General features: G+C 37.0%; 1 protein-coding gene across 7 annotated transcripts in view; it reads left to right on the top strand.

Annotated features, from left to right (window-relative positions):
- The window catches only part of TTC6 (tetratricopeptide repeat domain 6), a 292851-nt gene extending 269019 nt beyond the window's left edge, over positions 1 to 23832 (top strand). For all 7 annotated transcript variants that reach the window (XM_077126904.1, XM_077126903.1, XM_077126902.1 and 4 more), the window contains 6 exons: positions 4670 to 4740; positions 10894 to 11104; positions 13886 to 14038; positions 14800 to 14970; positions 22662 to 22887; positions 23331 to 23832. In XM_077126904.1, the coding sequence (XP_076983019.1) occupies positions 4670 to 4740; positions 10894 to 11104; positions 13886 to 14038; positions 14800 to 14970; positions 22662 to 22887; positions 23331 to 23467 (969 nt within the window). In that variant the 3' untranslated portion in view covers positions 23468 to 23832. The remainder of the gene's footprint in view (positions 1 to 4669; positions 4741 to 10893; positions 11105 to 13885; positions 14039 to 14799; positions 14971 to 22661; positions 22888 to 23330) is intronic.
- The last annotated feature ends 847 nt before the right edge of the window (positions 23833 to 24679 follow it).

Raw genomic sequence — 24679 nt, 5'->3', positions numbered from 1 at the left:
CAGAAGAGACAATGGTAAGATGTAAAAATGATTGCCTCTGGGGAATGGAACTCAGGGGTAAGGAGAGGAGAGGCAAGGGATCCCTGCATAAAAGCACGAGAAGGCTTTCAGTTTTGTTAGACCCTATATACTGTATATACTGATGTCTTTAATAAGAATAAAAGTCAACAAAATAAAATGCATTTAGAGCCAGCTTACAAATTACACAATAAAATTAGTCTTATTAAACAACAAGAATAACCAGAATGGGGGTTGTGAAATGAACACAAAGGATTTTGACTAGGTTTTAAGGAGGTTGGTAGACAAGAACTAGAAAAACAGGGCAAGTGAGACAAGGACTAAAGATAGGATTATAGAGCAAATTTCCAGAAGAGATGTGAAGAAATGAGGCCAAGAACCTAGCCTTTGACAGAGAGAGGAAAATGGTGTGAGTGTTTTACTTTTTCCTTGGCTGCTCAAGCAAATACCAAGCAATAGGTTGGCTTAAATAATGAGAAATTATTGGCTCATGATTTGAGGCTAAGAAAAGTGCAAATCAAGGCGTCATCAAGGAAGACTTCTTGACTGGTGTTCTGGAGCCGACTGCCAGTGGTCCTTGGTCCTGGGCTCCTCTGTCACATGGCAGTTTTCTAAGAGGCCTCTCCTGGCCTCTTTGTTCTCTTCCAGGTCCTGCTGATTTCCAGCTTCTGGCTGCTCTCTCTGTGGCTTTCATTCTGCATGTAAAGGATTCCAGTAAAAGAATTAAGATTCATCTCAGTGAATTGGCCCACACCTTAACTGAAAGAACCTCATCAAAATGCCCTACTCACAATGGGTTTACACTCACAGGAATAGATTAAGTTTAAGGACATGTATTTTGGGGGTACATTACAGTTCCAAACCACCACACACCACCATCTGGACCCCCCAAAAGACCTGTTCTTTCTGTATGCAAAATACATTCATTTCATCACAAGAGTCCCAAAACCTTAAGTAATTTCAGTAACAGTGCTAAGTACCAAGTCCTATCAAAATAACTTATAGGTGTGGTCTGTCCTGGGACACAATTTCTCTCTATCTGCAGACCTGTGAAACTTAGGAAGTAACTTTTATACCTCCAATAAACAATGGAGAGACAGTCTTAGGATAGTCATTCCCATTCCAGAAGGAAGAACTTGGAAGAAAACAAGAGTCATGCATCCCAAACAGTTTTGAAACCCAGCAGGGAAAACTGTATTACATTTCAAGTTCTGAGACTTCTCTATAGATTGATGTTTTGTGTCTGGGCCTGATGGAGTGGCAGCCCCACCTCTCCAAGTGGTTACACAATGTCCATCCTCTTCACAAACACCAAACACTAGAGTGAGGGCTCCACCTTCTCCAGGCATCTGTAGCCCGACTATTTGCAAACCCCCAGGGCACAGGCCCCACCTTCTCCCTGCACAGGGGTGGCAGTATGTTTTCTGAACAAGGGGAGAAAGATCAATCTCCTCTAAGCACAGGGGCAGATCTACCCTTCCCACATACCTGGGAGGGGTTGCTCTCTTAGCATGAGGAGATATCTTCCATCTGGATCTCAGCTTCCATAGTTGTGCCCTTGATGTCATTCTTCCTTCATTTTGTCCCTTTTCTGTCCCTTTCAGTCCAGGCTGGCAATGGATCTGCTCGTAGAAAATTTTCCAAAACCTTGTTGGCTTTGCATGTAGTTCACAAGGATCCAAACCATCAGCAGAAGAACCTTCCACAGATCCTCCCTGCATAACTGCATGTCTAATCCTGACTTCCATGAGATGGCTGAGTGGATCCATAGTCAGTTAAACTCTCATACTGAACCCTGTTCTCTGTGCACTTGCTTTCTGGGAGCACAGGGAGTTCCCTGATGGGGTCATTTCTGACTCTAGTCTCTACCTGGCTAGGCTCAGAATTTTACAACCTCAATTTATGGTTTCTTTGTGCTCAGGAGTTTAATTTTTGGCATATCTCTTTTCTTTCACATTTTACTAGAAGCTGCAAGGAGAAACCAGGCTTCACTCTTCATGCTTACCTTGGAAACTGACTCAGCTAAATATTTAAGTTCATTGCTCCCAAGTTTTGCCTTCCATCTGACATCAGAACTCAATTTTCCCAAGTTTTCTGCCATGTAAAATGAGGAGTGCTTTTCTTCTGTCTCCAATAGCACAGTCAACATTTCCTTCTAAGGCCTCATTGGAAGTACCTTTGGCTTCTGTATTTCTACCAGCCGTCTCCTCAAAGCAAACCTATGCTTTTTCTATCAAACACCTCACAGTTCTTCCAGTCTCTATTCACTACCCATTCCAAAGCTGTTACCACATTTTTTTTTTTTTTTTGTATTTGCAATAGCAGCACTCTTCTCTTCTGGTACCAAAATCTGTTTTAGTTTCCTTGACTAATCAAGCAAATACCATGTAACAGGTTGGCTTAAACAATAAGAAATTATTGGCTCACAGTCTGAGGCTAAGGAAAATACATATCAAGGCATCATCAAGGTGATACTTTCTTCCCAAAGACTGGTACTCTGGGGCTGGCTGTTGGTGATCCTTGGCCCTGGGCTTCTCTGCCACATGGCAGTTGTCATGGTGGCCTCTCTTGGCTTCTCTCTTCTCTTCCAGGTTCTGCTAATTTTAAGCTTCTGGCTGCTCCCTCTGTGGCTTTCATTCTGCTTATTAAGGGTTCTAGTAATAGGACTAAGACTCATCCCAATTGAATTGGGCCATACCTTACCTGAAGTAGCCTCATCAAAAGACCCTACTCACAGTGGGTTTATACCCACAGGACTGGATTTGGTTTAAGAACGTGTTTTTCTGGGATATATAGCTCCAAACTCCCATAGTGAGTAAGGGTCATTACAAATACATTGATCAGTGGAGGGATTGAGAGTAGAGAGAACTTGCTTTGTAAATAAGTGACCCTGGGAGTTTGTTTTTTATGATTCTGACATTACAGAGACAATTAATATAGAAGAAAAAAATTATAAAAACTACAGTTAGCTTTATTCTAAATAATTCTAATAATCATCATTTATTTCTATTACTGATAAATAGTTTCTAATGACCATGTGGCATAATAATGATTATGCATATAATTTAATAGACAAATTGACTTCTGTAAGTTTTATCTGATTACAAACCTAAACTTGGTATTATCAGCCTTTTAACTTCATGTCATGCCTCACAGCCCCCAAATTAATGGGAATATATGTAATAAATCTCACTTACGCTTGTAAATTTGCCTCTATTTTAGCAAAAAATAAATTCTGATTAGGTTGTTTCTTACTTTCTTTTTAATAGTTCCATTTAGTGTCAAAATATTTTTCATGAATGTAAGTGGGAAGAGCACACTTATAGATCAGGCTGTGATTAATGCTTCCTCCTCCAGTAGCATCCCAGACTGCTCAGTTGGCCCTATGACTATCTTTCCCACCCCCAGTAATAGCAGAAAACCTATCCTACTCCAAGATATTGTCAGCCTTTCCCTTCTGATATAAACCGGGAGGGTTTTGGAAGAAGGAGAAGGGCAGAGGAGAAAGAGAAAGTGAGAGAGAGACTGTGAAGCTGCCTGTCATGGGAAGCTCCTCTCTAGGTGGAAACCAGAACTCTGACATATGCCTTTTGAGCATGTAGGGTGCTGCTGTCCCAGCCTACAGGATCACATTTGGGAGTTGATTCCTTTCACCACTCCATGGAAGTGTCCAGGGATCCCCACTGTTACCCTTGGTCAAATGATGTCACAACCAAATCTACCCATTGAGATTCCTGCTGACGCAGTCCTCTGGGAAGAGGCAGGGCCATTTCTGCTCCTTTATAGGCTCTGGACTCTCTTTGAAAAGCCCCTTCCCGCATTATAGCAAACAATAAAATCGATCTCTATCACATTTCATAGAGTGCGTTGCAATTGACATGACATTTTGATTTATAGATACTGATTTATATACGTTATTGAAATTTAGCAACGTTATTCTCCTTTTTGTTTCAGGTCTCAAATATTTTTGTAGGGATTTGAAAAGCTTTTAGGCTTCAGACACTGTGTCCCTGGTGCCTAATGGATGAGAGAGTCCTGGGCCATTTAATTCTCTTCAGCAGCCTCTTCTCCAGGGCCACTGGGGCCCATCCTAGCAGAGGTTCCTAACTTTGAATCTTGGACTTAGAGTTTCCGTTTCTCCTTCTCAGGAGACTTCTTAGATCCCTGGAGAAAACAAGACATTTCTTTCCAGAAGTGTGAATTCCAAGGGCGGGAGTGGATTTAGCTTACCCACACACAAGTCTCAGCCCGGGCACCTGTTTGCCAAAGGTTCTGTCTGGGTGAATTTCTATTTCCTCCCTCATGGGAAAGTCTCTGGCAGTTTTTGCCGGGATTAAAAAAATAATAATAAAAAGAAAGTAAATGAGATAACCTATCACACACAGAAGGGCAAAGTCACAGGAAAGGTCCTTTTTACTTGGGGCGGAGCTGAGCAACACGACAGCCCGAGTGAGTTTGCAGGAATGGGTGTCCTCTACTCCATTTGTTCTCACGAGTGTGAAACTAAAGAGAAAACGAAGTTTAGGAAAAGATGCATATCACAGTGTTTGTGTTAAGTATATTCACGGTAAGGTCAAGATTAGAAGGAAGTTTTAAAAAAGCACAAAAAGTAGTGCTGCACAATTAACAAAAACTTTTAAAACTGTTTCAGGATTTTAAACAAGCTGCCCTGATCAGCCAGACCGTCAGCCTTTGTCATGCTGTTGCCACGTGCTACCACAGGTATGGAATGCAGTTTAGGTTGTGGGATCATCAAATTTATCTGATAACTGCTCCGTAAGTAAGCCAGGAAGGAAGAGCAAAGAGAGGAAAATGGTGGGGAGGTGACAGAGCACAAAAACGAGGAGCGACACAAAGTCTAGAATTCCCTGCAAAGAAGTGAGGAACCCCTAAGTGTGCCTTCAGCACACTTGCTCTTTGAATAAACTCTTCATGGCATTGGGGGATAGCTAACTGATTAAAGAGAATGCCCACATACAGGGCAAAGAACCTTGTTAATATGCTGGATAAATTTATACATCGCTTAAAATATCTAAGAATAAAATAAATTTACTTATTATACCCATAAAATGGAGCTAATTTTCCAAAAGCTTATTTATTGGAATAAGGTGTTAAAAATGTATTTTCAAGAAAATGTAGTATTTAAAAATATAATTCTAAATCTAAAAATGCTTAAAACAATACTAATAAATATATTTAAAATACTATGAAAAACATATTACTTAAAACACTATTACCTGTTTTGGAGGTTGTTATAAAAATGAGTTGTAAAAGGAGAGAAAAGTACAGTTACATAAGGCTAAAACACTGAAGTTGATCAGCTTAAAATATGCACTAATATAATTACAGAACAGTAGATGAACTTTGCTAACCATAATGTTTACATTTCTACACATACATTTGGCATTCAGAAACTAATTTTTGTTCATTTTGTTTTTAAAAACATGCAAATTCAGCACATGTGGGTTTTAATGTGGATAAAATATATTTGGTCAAGCAGTAGTTTACAGCAATTATTCTTCATGAGAGAAATAATAAGTGCAGTTAATCTGGAGGGGGAAATTAGGATAGTTCATAAATTATGTAGACTAGGCTGTGTAAACATCCACTTTAGAGAGTAGGATGCAGTTTGGATTACTTAGGAAAAACCTTCATCTTCCCTTCCTTAGGACATAAGTGGTACAGTTACATTATATATATATATATATATATATATATATTGCATATAATAACCTGAAGGTGCCTTTGGGTTCAAAGACTTAAGCTAGTCTCAGATCTCTAATATCGTACCCACTGAGCATCACAGTACGTAGTACACAGTTGTTATTTTAATCCAGCAAACTTTGTCCAACCCATCTCTTCAAGTAATTGTCATTCTTAAGAGGAGATGGAAGGATGATGACTGATGTGTTTGTTTTGGTGGGTGGATGCAGAGCACCCATGTATACATTAGTTGCATTCTCTTAAAACTGAGAAAAGACTTCAAAATTTCCCTCAACCTCCTTTCTACCTTTAGCAACTCTCAGAGTCCGTAAATTTCTCTGTGTGTCAGATCACAATCTCTTTTATGAAATCTAATCACTGGGCATATATGGAGAAACTCCTTAAGCTGATACTGCTTTGCAATTCCAAATAACCAACTTTTTTTTTCTCAGCAGATGAGAATCTCTATTGTCCTTTAATAAAAGTAGAATTTAAATCAACAATCAAGCCCTGAAAACTCACAGTCCAAATTCCATGTGCTTTAAGTTGTAACAGTTTTACTGAATTTAACAGTAGGGATGTTTAGTGATTGGTTATATTTATTTCAGGAAATATGTTTTTGCCTTTCAAGGTAAGCTGTTTACTGATAACATGTCTATAGATAGCAGTGTGGTTTGTAAGTATGGTGAGACACAATGGTGTTTTATAGTGAGAAAAGTAAAATGTATCCCATTTGGAAAGTTTAGAAAAAGGAATGAACCTTTAAATTTTAGGGCTTTGATCTTTGAACTCTTGGGGTTGCAAACTTCTGAAGTTTGTCTTTGTATATCTTTGGTGGTCCCTGTTGTGGTTGCTAGGAGACAACATTCCTTAGTCTGAATATCCTTCTTGTTGCCCAATTTGGTCACCGAGAGTGCTATGGTAGAGTTAATTTTTAGATCTCTTTGAAAAAAAAGAAAAAAACTTAGAATTTAAAAATATCTATACAAATAACAGAGAGGAAGCCTAACTACTCAGTTATATATGCATTTTTAACTTCAGCACATTTATTAATTTAATATTCTCATGTTTTCATGAAATATTTTTGTATCTGACTCTGAGAGCCACATTCTTTAGTTTTGGGAGGTATTTGTGATTTATTTGTACAACGCAGTAGAGCGCATGTGGTCACGTATGTGATTAATTTAGAAAATGTAGTGGGAGGCTGTGTACCTGTCCTGTCCTATAAGCTCAGCTCAGCACATGATGCAGAGTTAACAGGACACTTTAAAGAGAATCATGGACCTTCAACAAGTGATGCCATTACTTTAGACTTACACAAACATTTTATTTTAGCAAAACTAATTTAATGCACTTCTATATTATTGGTAACTGATGCTTAACAATTTGTCTCAATGAGCATATTTCCTGTACAGCGTATTTTCTGTTGGCTGTCATGTAGTTACGTAAATCAATCTGCAGGGCACGGTGAATGTTCCCAATTTGTTAAGTTGGATTTTAAATTTGGGTCCTGGCAGCGAAAAATAGGAGACCATCATGTATTAGAAAAGATAACTTGTTATTCCTAGGTCCCGGTGTGTGTATGTGTGTGTGTGTGTGTGTGCGTGTGTGTGTGTGTGTGCCACTAGGGGTTGACAGGAGGCGTGGTTGGCTCAGGTGGTTCAACCAGCATGTGGGACATGCAGGACACGCAGGACACGCAGGAGACCGAGGGCTTGAGCCTTTAGTTTGGCCCAGGAATGGAGGTTAGCAGATTATCCGCGGGAGTCAAGGTTTAGTGAGTTTAAAGCAAAAGCGCACCCAAAGGGAAGGGGACTGGGGACCCAAGGGTGGTGGGAATGGTTAGCTGAACATCTGGGACCAGCTCTAGTGGCGGGGGTGGTGGTGGCCACAGATATGGGTTTGGGCTCTGGGGGAGTTTGTGCCCCAGGGTGGGAAGCTGCTCATTAACTAGGACAAATGTTAAAGTTGTGACAAGTGGCTTAGGCAAGGAAAACTGGATGCCGAGGCAGCACATGAAAAATTTTGATAATATAATGGTGATATACCATGCATCTTTGGCAAAATGAAATTGCCCTTTCTGTAAAGGCATCTGTCTTTTTCCTTGTCTGTTGGTGTGGGGTGGGGTGGGGAAACTCTGGCTTTTGCATCATCACCTCCTCTGGACTTGATTTTAGTCATTATCCAGCTATTAAGTGAGAGGTCTGTGAGGTGGCTGTTAAGGTCCCTTTCCAACTTTAAGGTTTGATGATTAGTTCCTTGGGCCAAATAGACTAAGTGCTCATTAAACATTAGCGCCCGTAACTAAATAGATGCAGAAAAATAATATCAATCACTACCTTAAGTGATTGCTAAGTCACAACTTTTGTTAAGTCACAACTTAAACAGCTGGTGGTGAACTTCAAGCCATTGCTTCATTTTTAAAATTGACCAGGCTCTACAAAGGAAGAGATTCTATCTTATAAACCATATATTGGAATATGTAATCAGAAGGGCTTTTTAATCTCCCTGTGGGTGAGAAGGGCACTGTGTAGGAGGCAATGTGGATGTCTGTATATGAGAAGCATGTCAGTGATTTGTGGGGAAAATATGGGAGAACCAAGATTGTCGTGGAAATTTCAATTTACATGGTCACCATAGGTATGTGTCGTAAGGAAACACTTTACCATCCATAGCTAGAAATACTAAATGCTACAAAACCTAAGAATTAAACATATTTTCTAAAAAATAACTATGGGCTAATTGTCCTTGGTAAAGAATTTATTTTGCTAGGTTTAGAATTATTTCTGTGAGAAGGCAGCTGTAGCGACATTGTGACCCTACATTCAGTGAACTTTTACTTCTCAAATAGTGCCAATTATCAGGAAAGGGGAGCACAATTTCATTGTAAAGTTCTGGAGGGAGGCGAGCCTGTGTTTTCCTAGTAACAACCCACAGCTTGAACTGGGAAGGCACTAACTGCTTAGATGTGTCAATGTTCACCTTCGCTAGTCTGTTATGTCAGATGCTGAGCTTTACTAGTGCCTCACTGTCAATTCTTGTGTGGTCTTCTAGCAGAACATACGGTGCACTATTTTTGGGTAGTGTTTGCCAAAATACGGAGCAAATGTCATGGGCACTTCAATTACTTTCCACAGTGTTTTGGACAAGCACAGACATGCATGTACACAAAAGCGTTGACTCACCTTGTGAGAAACAGAATCACTTTTCAGTTTCAAACTGAATTCTTTCTCAAATGTTCTGATTATGTAAAGAAGTTCTCAACTAAGAGCCAGTCTTTAACATCTTTCTAACACTTAAAAATCTTCCTTTGTAATAGATAGAGCAGCTGCTCCAGGTTCAGAGGTTTCTGCCGACATTATCCAGGTGTCATTTAAAAATTATTTTTAGGATGCCTTCTACTTATGGTATCAGAGTGATTTCTTTCTATTTATGGTAGTGACAGTAAGTTGTCTTCTGAAATAAGTTTATTTAAGAAAAGTGAATGGATATTTGTAAGGACTTTCTATTGATATTTTGAGAACATACACAGTTTTGACAGCTGATCAAATGGTATCTAAGTTTGTTTTTAATACTTAGAATTTAAGAACTTTGCTATCTGAATATGCAGATTTTTCCTTGTTGCCTTAATTTTAAATTGGTTTATGAAACTTACTGCATAAACACAGGCTTTACAATGACTATGTGGATACTTTATTTAAATATGCCTATGGTTAAGCTAACTAAGATATCCATTTTTGGTGGTTCTAAGTGTATTATTCGTTTTCTTAAATAAAAAATATGAAAAAAGTGAGTCGACTTAATAAAATATATTCAGTAAATGATAATATAATAGAACATAGGGCAACTGTCATGAAAGAGAGGCTGAAATTTAGAAAACAACTGTTTTGAATGATACTCCTAAGTAATATCTAAAAGCTAATAGTTTCTCGAACAATTACCCTGGATTCCATGTATTTATAAAAGAAAAAGCCACCAAAGTAGTGATACATTCTATTGAATTTGGAAAATTATTTGAAAATTAATGAAAAGAATGTGAGGAAGATAATATATATTGGGTGAAGGGCTCTGAGCTAGGTGTTTTTCGCTTGCTCTCATCTGATCATCATATCAGCCTTGCTAAATGAGTTTGCTTGCAGGTTTGGGACTCGTCTCCCATCCCTTCCTTCTGTGCTGCAAGGCACCTGATTCCTTGCTCTTTGGCGCCAACTGCAGGTACAGGTGACGAACGTGCGGTAGGCAGGAGGCTTACCTGAGTGTGCAGCCCAGGTGTTCACTCTGCACCCCTTGGACTGGGTGGTATTTTCTCTGCCGTTTACTATGTGAGAAGTTTTCTGAGCCTTGCTTTTCTTTTCATCTGTCAAATGCCTAATTGTCGTCCCCTGACAGAGAATGATTAAGTGGAGTAGCATAGATAAAACATTTGGAGTATTATCTGGCAAGTAAGCGTTACTCAGTATTAGTACCTTCCTTTTTTTAAATTCCAGACTCTTTCTGTGCTAACTGAGGTTAAGCGTAAATATTACATGTGCCTGTGAAACAGAGAAGTGACTTTATGTGCTCATGAACAAATATTTGATTCCGTCAACAGTTCCTACCTCTACTGCAAGAGACTAATCAGGAAAGCTAGAGAGAGAGAGCTATCATTTAGCCACATACTTTCACAATTAATAAGTGAAATGTATTTTACATTTTTCTCTCCCCTTCTCTTGTGGAATAGGCTGCCTTTATAGAAGAAGATCAGTCTTAAGGACCCCTTTTTGTGTGTGCCTTGTATTGTGTAAGGAAATATTAAATACATATACGTAAATTTATTTTTAATTTGATATAATTAGTCTAATGAAAATGGCATGTTTTTCCATATTGGCAACTGATATCTATTGACAGGTTCAGAAGTACCATTCAAACTTGTATAATTCTGGGAAAATACTTCCAGAATTGCATTCCAAAGCATTATGTTATAAAAATAGCTCTTACCTTCCTTCTTTACTTTTACCCCAAACATTCAGGAACCTGTCTGACTTCCTCAGGTCATAAGGACTTGCTGTCTACCTCCTACGATGGATGAAAGGTTTTTTATAAGGGTCCATACAAATCTCTATGAAAAGGTAGTATATGGGAAGACCCTTCAACAATTCACCAAGAGATACTGATATTTTCATTTATTTTCAGAATTAAAGAGTTTGAAGAAGCTGTCAATTTCTTCACTTGGGCTCTTAAAATTAATCCACGTTTTCTGGATGCATATGTAGGACGGGGAAATTCTTACATGGAATATGGTCATGATGCAGCCACCAAGCAAGCACAGAAGGACTTTCTGAAGGCGTTGCATTTTAATCCAATGTACACAAAAGCCAGAATTAGTTTAGCCTATAATTTGCAGGTAATATTATATAATACCATCTTACACTATTAAAGCACCATTTGGACAAAAGGAAGGATATATTTGGTGCCTTAATGGAGATGGTAGTAAATGTTATTTCTTTAGTTATGAAAAATTTACCTTTCCCTTATTTTTAGTATCCAGAGTAACAGTAGGAGGCAGGGATTCAGTTGGTTACAGGGAGCCTGCATGGATGAGCCTTGGGACCCGGTATGTCAATCAGATGAGGATTTTTTAGATCTGAATTTCCTTAATAGCTGTACCCCTCTCTACATTACCCCACACTTGTAAACAATTTGAAAAATTTGCTTAATGAATTTCACAGATGAGAACCTGACATTTTTTTCCCCTGGCATGTACCTGAGCACCATAGGTCTTGTCTTACTGAATAAACAATGTATGAAAGTTTAGTAGTGGGCTCCAGTCATGTGATGGATCAGACAGCCACTGAATAGAGACTCCTGAATTCATGTCATCTTCCAGATGGAATGAATTAGAACATGCTGAGAAAAGATGCAAGACATCTGCCCTTCCAAGCAAGATGAAAAACTGAGTACTGTTTTGTTAGTTGCCAGTCTGGTCTCAGAGTGATTTCTGGAACACTCTGATCTGACCCATGCCCTGAAATTTCTTAATTCACCAAATTATTTGCATTAATTTGCACTAATAAAAGATGTAGTTACATTCTTGGAGCAAAGTGCTAAATGTACCATAATTGCCATGAAATGTGTCTGAGCAAGCTTAAATCATCTTTTTATCCCTTTTAATAGTGACAATGTTAAATAATGCGCAAAGGGTGTGTTTACATTATTATTATTGCAAAAATTTCCATTAACAATCAGCTGTTTAAGTTGACTTTTGTTTCATTTAAATTTGGGTGATCTGAGACCAAATATATTGTAAGTGGTGTTGGGATTGGTGATTATAGTGAAGTATGCCCAAGAACTTGTTAATAAAGGAAATAAGATTGCCTCTGAGTGTTAAACATAAATTTAACTTTTATTGGATCACCATAGAAATTTTCAAGGTAAATTTAAAGAGACAGGATGACTCTCTCAGACCAGCTATAGCTGATTGCAGTCCAGTGAAATGTGTTAACATCAACATTCATTGCCTTCAACAGGGATTTTATTGAGCACCTACTATAAGACAGGAACTGCTGTTACTCAGGGATTGAGCAGTGAACAAGGCTCCTTGAAGATTTACTATCTAATGAAGAGATGGGCATCAAATAATCATATGAATAATTATGAATAAGCATGATAAGTGCAACAAAAGTTGGGTATTAGGACAACTTATAGCTAGGGGACTTAGCTTTGTTTAGGGGACCAGAGAAGGCTTCCTGAGAAAGTAATATTTAAGTTAAGGTATGAAAGAATAGTAATTAGTCAGGAGTAGGGCTTTAGGATAGGACACAGTGTTCCAGACAGGAAACAGAGTATTAGAAAGTCTTGTGAGAAGGAGACAGAGGGCCTAAGTGGATGGAATATCATGGAGAAGGGGAGAGTGGTGTGAGGTGAAGCTAGAGAATGACCAAGGGCTGGAGTTGAAGGCCTTGTAGGCCACTTAAAAATGTGAATTGTACTAATCAGAGTAATGACATGAGATCTGCATGATTATCAAGACCCCACTGGATAAGTATCAGTCTGAAAGAGGATTGAAAACCTTATAAATTAGGATTGAATCAAGAAAGGAGGCACTGAAAAAGGAAGGTAATAGAGGCCTATCCAAAGTTCTGTCCAGGGGAAAGAGTGATGGTTCTACACCAAATACTTACACATTCCCCCAATGTAGAAATGAGCAAAACAGATAAGGTCAGCAGCGATGACAACTAAAATCTTATTTTGAGGCTGTTTGCAGCCTAATATTCTAATAACCTAATCTCAATTTGCCTGATTCCTTATTTATCAAATGACCTTGTGATGATTTCATTTATCCAGAAGGAGAAGATTTGCTGGTCAAAGACTAGTGTCTAGTTCTGTTACTGGTTATATTTTTTATTAGCTTTATGTTAGAATCACTGGACTCAGCTTGGTTAAAGGGGTCAGCTTCTGAGATTCTGGAAGCTTGGGTTTTAACCCATAAGAATGAAGGACAGACCTTGGACCATACTCAGTCTATCAAGTCAGTGTCTTCCTGTGGTGAGGTCCCTACTTAGTTGCTAGCTGGTGTTCTCTAGGAAACACTCTGACCTCATTCTGCTAACAATTTTCTTCTCCTAACCTCTTTTAATTTTTCCAGCTAGCACTGAACTTGGTATAAATGGATGCTTGATAGATTTGCATGCATTTTCCATTGAAAATGTATAGTGATCCTTAAATACCAGATGCTACTATGATTTATCAAAATATGTTTTGCACCATTAACTCATTCAACACGTATTTATTTTATTATGTGCCAAACACTGGAGATTCAGTGTCTGGAAAGATAAATAGAATTCCTGCCTATGTGTGTGGAGCCCACTGTGAATTTTGTGGCCACTGTCAAAAGTTCGGTATTTCACATGGTAGGTATGATTTTCTTGACCAAAATTGGTGTGAAATGACTCTGACAATGAAATTTATTTTAGTTAATTGAAATTTCAACATAGATACTCAAAGGTAATTTGCCAATTGAATGCGCACACAGTACAGTTTGCTTTCTTGTTTAAAATATCTTAGATTTAGGACAATACAAATATACCGTTACTAAAAGTTTTATTTGACTGAGTCAGTTAGAATTATAAACATCTGTCATGTTATGGACTATTTCCTACTTCATGTAAATGAAAAATTGTTGTAGGTCCAAGGAAAATTCCAGAAAGCTTGGAACCACTTTACCATTACCAAAGAACTTGATCCAAAGAGCTATCTAGCTTATGAAGGAAGAGCTGTGGTCTGTCTTCAGATGGGTAACAATTTTGCTGCAATTCAGGATATTAATGCTGCCATAAAGGTAAAAGTCCACTTAGATTATCTTTTCATTAATATAAATTAATACCACCTATAAATGGGTTCAAGTTGGAAGTTCTCTGTTGCCTTTTTTTAAGTGACTTGTGGAGAAAATTATTTCTTCCTCCAGGTGATTCTTAGGGTAAAGAGTTCCTATGGCTTGCCAATTTTGTAAACCTAAATGCATTTAAAACAAATTCCTGATTTGTTTTATAAACTATGCAGTTAATAGTTTCATGGAATAATGTTCTCTGTTTGAAGGAAGTAAAAAAAAGAACAAAGCTGTAATGAAATGGCAAATAAAAGTAGCCTGTTTTGAAAAGATGACAGAAAAATCTTCTTTTCTTCTAGAACTTGAATCTTGGATTTTGTTTTGGTAGATTTGAGTAGGTATTATGATGTTTAAGATGAGGAAAAGGATAATTGCTACTGCATAAGACAAATAAAATGTTAACCCTTCAATTAATTCTTCTCTAATTTAGCATAACAAAACAGATAAACTATTCCCCATATCTATTTCTTAGAAAGGGACTGAGTAAAGCACTAAGATTATTTGTTTATTACAACCAAATCAATAATGTGTTGACATTGAACCAACTTCATGCAGAGTCCTTCTGACAATGTTTTTTCTAGAGGGGGTTTTACCTGTGCTATAAAATTACTCATTTCCCCCAAGATAGATTTCATAATGTTCATTTTTGCAGACATGAAATTGGAGATAAGTACTATTTCCAGATGCTAAATTCTCATACTATTATATTGCAGATCAATACTACAGCAGAATTCTTAACAAATCGTGGTGTGATTCATGAGTTTATGGGTCAACGACAGAATGCAATGAAAGACTATCAAGCGGCAATTTCTTTAAATCCGAAGTATGCGCTGGCTTACTTTAATGCAGGAAATATCTACTTTCACCATAGGCAGTTTTCCCAGGTAATGTATTTTCCTTAACATTTTCTTTTTGACATGAAATGCATCTTTGTTATGTATGGTTTCAAAACGTAACTCTTATATCCGGATACACCAACATCATTAGCTCTTCTTTTAAGAAAAGCAATGTTTTCGCTCTCAAAAATGTTTAGAATTATTTATGAAATGTTTACGTTTCTATGGATTTATTCTTCTCGTCGCCATCAGCTATTCAACTTTTGTCCAGTAAATACTCACTTCTGCTTCCCCAAGTATCAGCATTGCCTTCCTCTGGTGACGTTGTCACCAGCTTTCCAGCATGGAATCCTCTGCTCCTTACCCTGACTTAACCAAATCCAAGATTTCCTTTAACACCCTCCTTCTTGATGTGATGATCTACCTTTCTTAATTCTACCTTTTCTAATTTCAGTCACATGAACCCTTAGGAGTAAGAAGATCTGGGTTTTAGATCTGGTTTTGTGGGAACCTAACAGGTATAAGGAGAACTGGGGTTTAGTTCTGCTCTGTCTGATTTCTTAACATCTTTGGACCTCAATCATAATCTCTGAAATAAGTGTTGGATTAATAGATGATATATATATTTTTAATTTATTTTATTTGAACTGCATAATGTGTACTAGCTAGTTTGCTAGCTGCCAGAATGCAATATACCAGAGATGGAATGGCTTTTAAAAGGGGGAATTTAATAAGTTTCTAGTGTACAGTTGCCTAGAAAATGTTCCAATTAAAGCAAGTCTATAGAAATGTCCAATCTAAGGCATCCAGGGAAAGATACCTTGATTCAAGAAGGCCAATGAAGTTCAGGGTTTCTCTCTCATCTGGAAGGACACATGGTGAACGCGACATCATCTGCTAGCTTTCTCTCCTGGCTTCCTATTTCATGAAGCTCCCCAGGAGGCATTTTTCCTTCCTCATCTTCAAAGGTTGCTCGCTGGTGGACTCTGCTTCTGGTGGCTATGTCATTCTTTTCTGCTCTCTCTGAATCTCCAACTTTCTCCAAAATGCTTTCTCTTTTACAGGATTCCAGTAAACATTCAGACCTGCATAGAATGGGTGGAGACATGTCTTTACCTAATCCAGTCTAGCACCCACTCTTGAGTGAGTCACATCTCCATGGAGATAATCTAATTAAAATTTCCAATTTACATTACTGAATGGGGATTAGAAGAAACCGTTGGTCCCACAAGGTTGATTAGGATTAAAACATGGCTTTTCTAAGGTACAAAAACCTTTTCACACCAGCATAATATGATTCAAAATCTTAATATTAAAATTTCTGCTATTTGTCTATATTCAATCTTTTATTCTGTTTTCCTTCAGTTTACCTTGTTGTGCTTTGTTTTGTTCTTACTTCGTTTATTGTAATGCTTTCATTTTTTTTTTTTTTTTTTTTGGGGCAAGTAGGTAAGACACTTATTAAGGGGTGGGCCAATGTGGCTCAGCAGGCAGAGTCTTGCCTGCAATGCCAGAGACCCAGGTTCAATTCCTGGTGCCTGCCCATGCAAAAATAATAATAATAAGGCACTTTAGAAATGTATTAAGCACACATGCAAAGAAAAGGAGCATGTGGGCACTCTCACAAGTAAAGGAAGATGGAGGGTGAGAGGCAGTAGGCAATGTGGGGCCACTTGCTTTAATGGATTAGCTTTACTTATTCCACACCCACATACCCCCTTCCTTGTTCAGGGCTCTTTCTTCTTCCTTCCCCTCTCCCTGGTGGTGGACAGTGCATTTGTTGGGTCATTTGGTTCCACCCTTCTCAAAAAGTGACTCATTGAGATTGGTGTCATTTGGCTTTAGACATATTGGCTGCTGCTTCCTGTAAGTGCATAGCCCCGGGCGGGGCATTTGTACCAGACCTGACCTGCTGACCTTGATTAACAGTCCTTGTTCAAGGGCTCCTTCATGGTTTTCTCTCTTTCCCTTCTCTCCCTATTCTAGCCTGCCTCAGCAAGAACTCTGCCTACTGAGCCACCGGAGCCCAATCTTTATTGAGTTTTAATGTGGTCTAGTATATGGCAACTTTTTTGGAATACTCCATGGGTCTTTCCAAAGAAGTTTTCTACTATGGGAATATAGTAATAAACGTATGTTTATAAGGTTTTCTTATTAATTATTTTTTATCAATCTGAATCCATTTTTCACTTGGTTTATGTTTGACTGATAAAGGTTTATTCAAGTATTCTATTATTAGTGGGTTCCTATATATTTCTCTTTATATCTCTTGTAGTTTCTGCTTTATGAAAATTTCTTTTGCATCATTTTATACATAAATATTAGCAACTGTTGTATACACATTGTAAATTGTAGTTTTCAGCATCAAAATGCCCTCCTTTGCTTCTTATAATGCCTTTTGGAACAAATTCTATTTTATCTGATATGAAGATCATCATCTTTGATTTCTTTTGGTTTGCTTTTGTCTGATATTCCTTTGCTCTTCTTTTTATTTCAGTGTTTAGAAACCATTATTTTAGGTGTGTTTCTTTCATACAATATGGATTTATATTTTGCTTTAAAATCCAGTTTGAAAATATTTTCTTTTAATAGGTAGTTAAACCCATTCACATTTTGGTATGATCAAAATGTTTGATCTTAGCTTAGTATTTTATATTATGTTTGTTTTTTAAAACATGCTATTCTGTGGTCCATTTTCATTGAATTTTTTTCACAATTTTTCTGATATTTGGGAAGATTTGTAATTTTGCTCTAAGTGATTATCTTTATAAAAATACCTGTAAATAATGTACCTTTAGTTCTTCATTTCTTTAGTTCCTCTACTATAGCAACAATAAAATTACTCTTTTACTGTCTCCCCCAGATCTCCTTCCTTTCATTCACTATTCAACTTTAGTTAATAGTATTCTCTCTTTTTGAAAATGTTTGTATTTGTGTTCTGAAATATGCTTGAACTGATTTTGTCAGTTCATTGTGTCAATTTACTTTCCACTGTCTCTCGCATTTTTTTGTTTCAATTTTTCCTGCATTGCCAGAGGATTTAAGTTTTACATAATATTTTGCTCCTTTTTTTGCACCGTTTAGTCTTAGTTCCCCATTTTAATACATTCAATTCTGATTAGCAGGCTTTAGGCCAACATCCCCCTTTCAATAAATAATCTATTGGTTGGAAATTAGTCTTCTAGTAGAGCTCTTAGGAGGGGCTCATGAGAACAGTATTGTTTGATTTTTTTGCGTGTACATGGTTGTTTGTCTGCAGCCTTTATACCTTTAGGACAGCGTGGTTGGGTTTAAAATTCTTGGCTTTTTCTTTTCTTGAGTGTCTGTTGGTGTTGCACCAGTTTTCTGGTGTTATATGTTGTTGTCAAGAAACTTGACGCAAAACTGATTTTCCTTCTAAGTGACTTGTTCTTTTCATCAGAATGATGGAAGTTTTTTTTTAAGTAAAAGGTTTTACCAAGATATGTCTTTGGGGCCAATTTTGTTGGTTATGTATTTTCAATATGTAGATTACAGAAAACTTTCGTTGAGTAATAGTTTTTGTTTTTTGTTTACATTGGGAATCACAATTATACATATGTTGAGTGTCCTTTGACATCTATATACCTATAACTTTTTCTTGAATACTTTTTATCTCTAATATTTTTCCTTTTCTTTGCTTTTCTTATGCCTGTGTCATATCTTTACTTTTTTTTTTTTGAGATATCTATTATCCTCTGTGGACCTTTATTTCTGATTTATTTTTCTTAGCTATGATTGCTTCCTTCGCATTTTTCTAGTTTCTTTTGAAATTTTATATTATTATTTCCATCTGCCTTATAGCAATACTTTTTTTTTTCTGAGTTTTTATTATCTTTCTGAAAGTCAAGCTGTTATTTTTCATTTTGTGTTTACAATGAAGGCAGGGAAATTACTTTTCTGTTACTCTTCTTTGGATTAGATAAAATTTTTCTCTGGACTCAAAGTAGGAATTCTTGTGGTAAACACAATGATGGGCTATTTCCAAGTTGGCTCCATCTGATGTTGTGGTAAAGGGGCTTATTAAGGAGCAAGCCCTGGGATAACATGGATGTTTAGAAGTTGGCAGAGAGGAGGTGCCAGAAAGGAGAAGGAAAGATTCAGCCAGGATGATGGGAAGCAAAGCAAGGGAAGATGGTATCATCTAGAGAATAGCGTGCTTTAAAAAAGAAGAAAAGCTCACATTCTGCTTAGAGTTCAAGTAGGAGGGGTGTGAATAAGGTTGCTGATCACTTTGGAAAGAAAGTTGTTGGAGAAGCAGTGGAGGCAGAGGCTTGAATGGAAAGGGCTGTGGAGAGAACAAGAACTGAAGAGTTAGAGACAATGACTACAGGCAACGTATTCCAGAAATCTGGCTGGGAAGAAGAGAAATTAAATGGGGGTGATAGCTGGAGGGTCTGTGGGGTAACAGGTTTTTGTTGTTTTCAAGATGAATGATATGGACTCCTTTGTCAATGAGGATTTAGCAGTAAGGGAGAAATTGTTGCAGGAGAGAAAGTGCTGGGGATAATTAGGAGCAGAATCTTTGAGAATTTGATGGGGTTAGAGTTCAGAAGTTGTACAGTAGCCTTTGAGAAGAGCAGGATCTGCCATCCATTATATCGTGAGGGAAAGAAGGGGATATGGCCTCAATGTAGACAGATAGTAGGCATTCCTACCTATTGATGTTATTTTCTCTGTGAAATATGAATATCAGTCAGCAGTTAAGAGTGGAGATGAGGGACAGGAGTTGGGGGGGGCAGGAGTTTTGAAGAGAAAGAGATGGTGTGAAACAATTGCTTTGGGGAGGCGGAAAGTGAATATATTAGGTGAGGGTAGTAGAGTTACAAGAAAATTTCGAGTACTACTTTGAGGTTTGTGATTAGAAAATTAAAGTGAGATCTTGATTTCTGCTGCTTTGTATATAATTATTGCTGTACAGATCCAATATTGCTTTTGTCATTCTACAATTATTTGTGCAATGATCTCTTACCTTCTCATTCCAATTTGAATGTAAGCTCTTTAGGGTCAGGAACCCTAAATGCTTTGCCCTCTTCTCCTTGTATTACTTTTTTTCAGAAAGTTCATCTATTCCCATGGTTTGCACTACTTGTCAGTCTACATCTTTCTTCTGAGTTCCTAACCAATATTTATTCACCGGGCACTAAAACTAAATATATTACAAACGCATTAAACCCAGAATGAATTGATCCTCATATCCCCTACCTACAATCCAGCTCTTCTTCATGCAAACCCTCTCTCAATTCAAAATAACATGTTCTATAATGTTCCCTGAGTAAAAACATCAAAATCAACTATGGCTCTTTCTTCCTCATTGCCTTCATTGAATCAGTCATCAAGTCCTGTCAATTTTCCTTCTTCGATTTTTCTCTAATGTTCCCCTCCATTTTGCTCCCTCTGCTATTGCCTTAATTTAGCCTTTCCCCATCCAAATTTAGATAATAACCTTCAACAGCTCACTGACCTCTGATTAGCCTGGTTGACTTCAGTAGTGAAGCCAGATGCTGGGACATAGTTAACTAAAGTACACTTTTTTTTTTTCAATATAGTTTTACGATCATTATCAAAGACCAGGGCTACTTGATTACAATTCAACAACTTCATTATTTCCATTTGGCTATTCTAAAATACTAGGTTCTAAAAAGAAATATTTATGTAATGAGCCAGTTGTCACAGCCATTTGTTAAATCCTAATTTCTCAGTTACACCTCCTCCCTCTCATTTGATTCTTCTCTCAATCTTCAGGGATATCTAGGTAAAGACCTTTTTAACTTCTTTGTGTTGACCTTATGGGGTGGAAGAATGAAACTCTTGAGGTTCTTGGAGAGACCCGTACCTCTGGGTTTCAGGAACTATCTGGTATAGGATCAATCTGGAAGTCTTAGGTTTCTGAAAAATTAAACTTACTAAGAAAAACTTTTATAGAAAAGGTAGACTTTTTAAAACATGAATTATTCTAGCTCAGATCTCAGTGGACAGCTGGGAAGCTAACTTTTCCCAGGCTGATAAGCCAAGGTCAATTCAATCTCAAACCACTCTCAGACGGGGTCCCAGCAAGTGCTTTCTTGGGTTGTATAATTGGCTAATGAGACTAAGACAAAGTGCCCAGTTCGGTGTCCTATTTCCATAGATGTTTAAGATCCATTTTAAATTTGTCTTTGAAAAACCTGTGGGTATCCCGTATGGCCCATAGGGTTTGTACATGACTTCATTTAACTAGACCTAAAATGTGGTTTGATCCTTTTTTAAAAATGAAATGCATGGCTCTATTTCCACCGCATTGCAGACCTTTTAGTTTGCCATCTAAAATATTTTCCATTGCATCCTGATGTACTGGATGCTTGGATTTCTCAGTGCACACTCCCTCTAGGAACAAGCAGACTTTAAGCATAGCTAGTTAGCTATTCCACTGTGCTCTGGGACTCTTTGTGGAGAAAATGGCTTCAATTTACTCCTCTATTTTATTTCTAACTAGACTAGGAGGAAGTTTTAGAGTCAGGAGAAGAGTCCTTCAACAGATTAAATAATAATCTCTACAGGGCTAAAATATGTGTGCATTCTGGCTTCTTTTCCCTTTAATTTGTAACTTAATGATTTTAAACTACATTTAGATGAGCTATGTGTCTTACTGTAAGAGAAAGGAACATATGTACTTTTTTATGTAGGTGACCTAGTTTATAATCAGGAACTAGAGGCAATTTTGAAAAATAGCTGGTTGCTTTCTAATTAATTGTAGACATAAAGGCATGAGATCAATTATTTAAAAAATACCAGGGTCATCCATTGAGGTAGGTGTGTTTGTCCTCTAATTGATCTATGGTTAACACTTCCCATACTCATTCATTGTATAGGGTTTCATTTCCTAACTAATATATTTTGGATGCTATAATAGGAAATTACATTGCTAAAAGTTATGCACATTTTTGGAGTTTTACTGAATTTTTTCTCTTAGCTGAGATGGGGTTTTGAAAAAAAATGGTCATGTACTTGAATGTAATAGCAATGTCAAAATGCTATAGAAGTTACAAGTCATTTACTCTTAATTTCTGTACTTACCTTTTTGTAGATCTGTGGCAAATGGTTTTCAGACCAACACTCTAGCACTGTCCTGCAAACACGCTTTGAGGGTCCTTTCCAACTTCATGATGAGTTATGAATAATCTAGAGTTTTTGATCTTCTGAAAAAGCTGATTTCTTGCCTTCCCCTTCCTCTCTTCCTTGCTTATGTTTTTCATAATAAAACCAAGTTTTTATCCCTTTGGTATGGTTTAAATCCTTATTTAGAAAATTCATTTATCACTTTAGCTCTTAATGTCTCTGTTTTTGTATGCAAAGTGTTATTTTTCTGACTTATATTTTATCTTCTTGGTGTGGGCATCTTCTCTGCTAAATTTACTTCTTCTGGTGGTTACAGGGATGTGAGTGTGGGGGGGAAGTGGGATAGTGGGAGCATTTCAATCCAGTAAGGAAGAGCATTTTATCACTGACATTGCGTAGAATTGCTGACACATGGTGACAGTAAGAAGCAGACTTTGAGTCAGTTTTTATTATTGCTTTATACATTTTCTGCAGACAGTGCACCTTCTTTTTGTCTGTATCTGGGATGGAATGCTTCCACTGCTCCCTTTGGTACACCACTGGCCGTTATTTTAATTTAAAAGTGTTTTAAATTGCTATATATTAAAATATATTCAAATGATCATTATCTTCATGTTTTATAGGCCAATGATTACTTCTCAAAGGCTCTGAAGTTTGATCCAGAAAATGAATGCATTCTCATGAATAGAGCTATTACAAATACACTTTTAAGGAAATTTGAAGAAGCCAAAGAAGATTTTGCAAATGCAATTGAAAGCTGTCCCTTTTGGGCTGCATTATATTTTAACAGAGCAAACTTCTACTGCTATTTAAAAGAATATGAAATAGCAGAGGAAGACCTCAGTAAAGGTATTTTTTTTTGTAATTTCTGCTAACATAATAGTAGGTGATGTGTTTGCTTTTAGATTACAAAAGAAGAAAATCATCAGATCTATTTGCCTAGCAAAACTTATTTGAGAATTATGATTTTTAGGTATCATATCTTTAATGTAATTAATATAGATTCCTTTATGTAAGATCTTAATTTAAGGCTTTGATAAGCTGAGATAGAAAATTAATAGGACACCATGCACAAATAATGGCAGAATTTCAGAGAAAGATTTTTTTCTGCATTTCCCCAAGTTAGTTTTTTTAGAAAGATCCACTATTTTTAGTTTAACTAAATAATGACACTTGAAGAAAAATTTTTTCAAATTAAGTTTTTGCATTACAACATTTTTATTTAAAAAAATGCAATGACTTTTGAGTGCTAGCATGAAACATATTTTGAAATTTATTTTTCTCTTTTGCAGCCCTGTCTTTGCAGCCTAACAATGCTGCGGCATATACCCTTAGAGCAGAAGTTCGTGGTAAAATAGGACTGATTGAGGAAGCTGTGGCTGACCATAAGCGAGCACTTGATCTTCAAAAGTTTGCCTCAGTGACATGATTACATAGACCGCAGTTTCTACATCAGTTTTCATGCTGTTCTTGAAATTGAAATGCCTTTGTTGTTAAAAGGTTACACTGGTTTCATTATTGCAATCTTTATGCTTAATCTTCTATATAATCCTTTCTACATGTAAACAAAATGTCTACATTATACATAATTATAAAATTTTCAGAACATATTCTGCATGTTTGGAATATCTCAGTAGTTCAATTTAATCGTAGAATGCAGAACTTAAATGGAACTGTTCTTATGGGATCAGCACACTTCTTTAAATATTATGGAAAAAAGTGTCATTTACCTTTTAATCAGCCCCTACTCTTTATGTATTCAACAGTATCCAGATCGAAAAATAAATAAATGTAGAGCTGATGACTATAAAGAAATTGAAGTCAAGCACGTTTGCTTCTCACCTTTTAAACAGTGTATATGCAGTCTGAGTTTCCCTGATGCCCATATTTTTCAAATAGATACACATGCTTCTCTTTTGCATGTTGCCTCCCTTCCAGGAGAGCACCTGTGAAGCTTTTGGGCATCTCATTTTTTTGAGATAAATGGATCTTGTAATCCTCAGAGGGGAACCCATAAAGTACAGGCAAATGTTTTCCTGCATAGTATTGGTCACCTTTCATGTGTCCAATTTTTGTATGGTGATGTTAAAATATCCACATTCCATTAAGTTGAGGATAGAGGGTGTGGTTGGTTGAAATATTTACCCCATTTCCTCCCTCCCTCCCTTCCTCCCCTTGTCCCTCCCTCCTTCTTTCTTTTCTTCCTTCCTTTCTTGTGTATGTGTGATTACATATACACACATATAGAATTCTGGGTTTCCTGTTTCTCTTCTTTTGGAAATGAATATCACACTCTACATAATGTTGTGCTCCATTTGATTTTTTAAGGTTTAGTAGTAGAGTATAGATATAGCCCATCTTAACCTTTAAAAATTGTTTTTAATTAGAGAAGTTGTAGATGTGAAGAAAAGTGATGCATGAAATACAGTGTTCCCATGTAGCACCCTATTAACACCTTGCATTAGTGTCATTCCTATAATTGTACTGTGAACTATAGACCATGGTTTACACTAGGGTTCACTGTTTGAGTTGTACAGTCCTATGGCTTTTTTTAAAAAAATTGTTCTAGTACATATATACATGTGGTTAAAATTTTCCCTTTTAACCACATTCAGTGCTGTTAATTAGGTGCACAATGTTG

This window comes from Tamandua tetradactyla, chromosome 14 (genome assembly GCF_023851605.1).
Source record: "Tamandua tetradactyla isolate mTamTet1 chromosome 14, mTamTet1.pri, whole genome shotgun sequence".
NCBI lineage: Eukaryota > Metazoa > Chordata > Mammalia > Pilosa > Myrmecophagidae > Tamandua > Tamandua tetradactyla.
The sequence above is the reverse complement of the archived record's forward strand: the minus strand, read 5'-3'. Positions and strand labels throughout refer to the sequence as shown.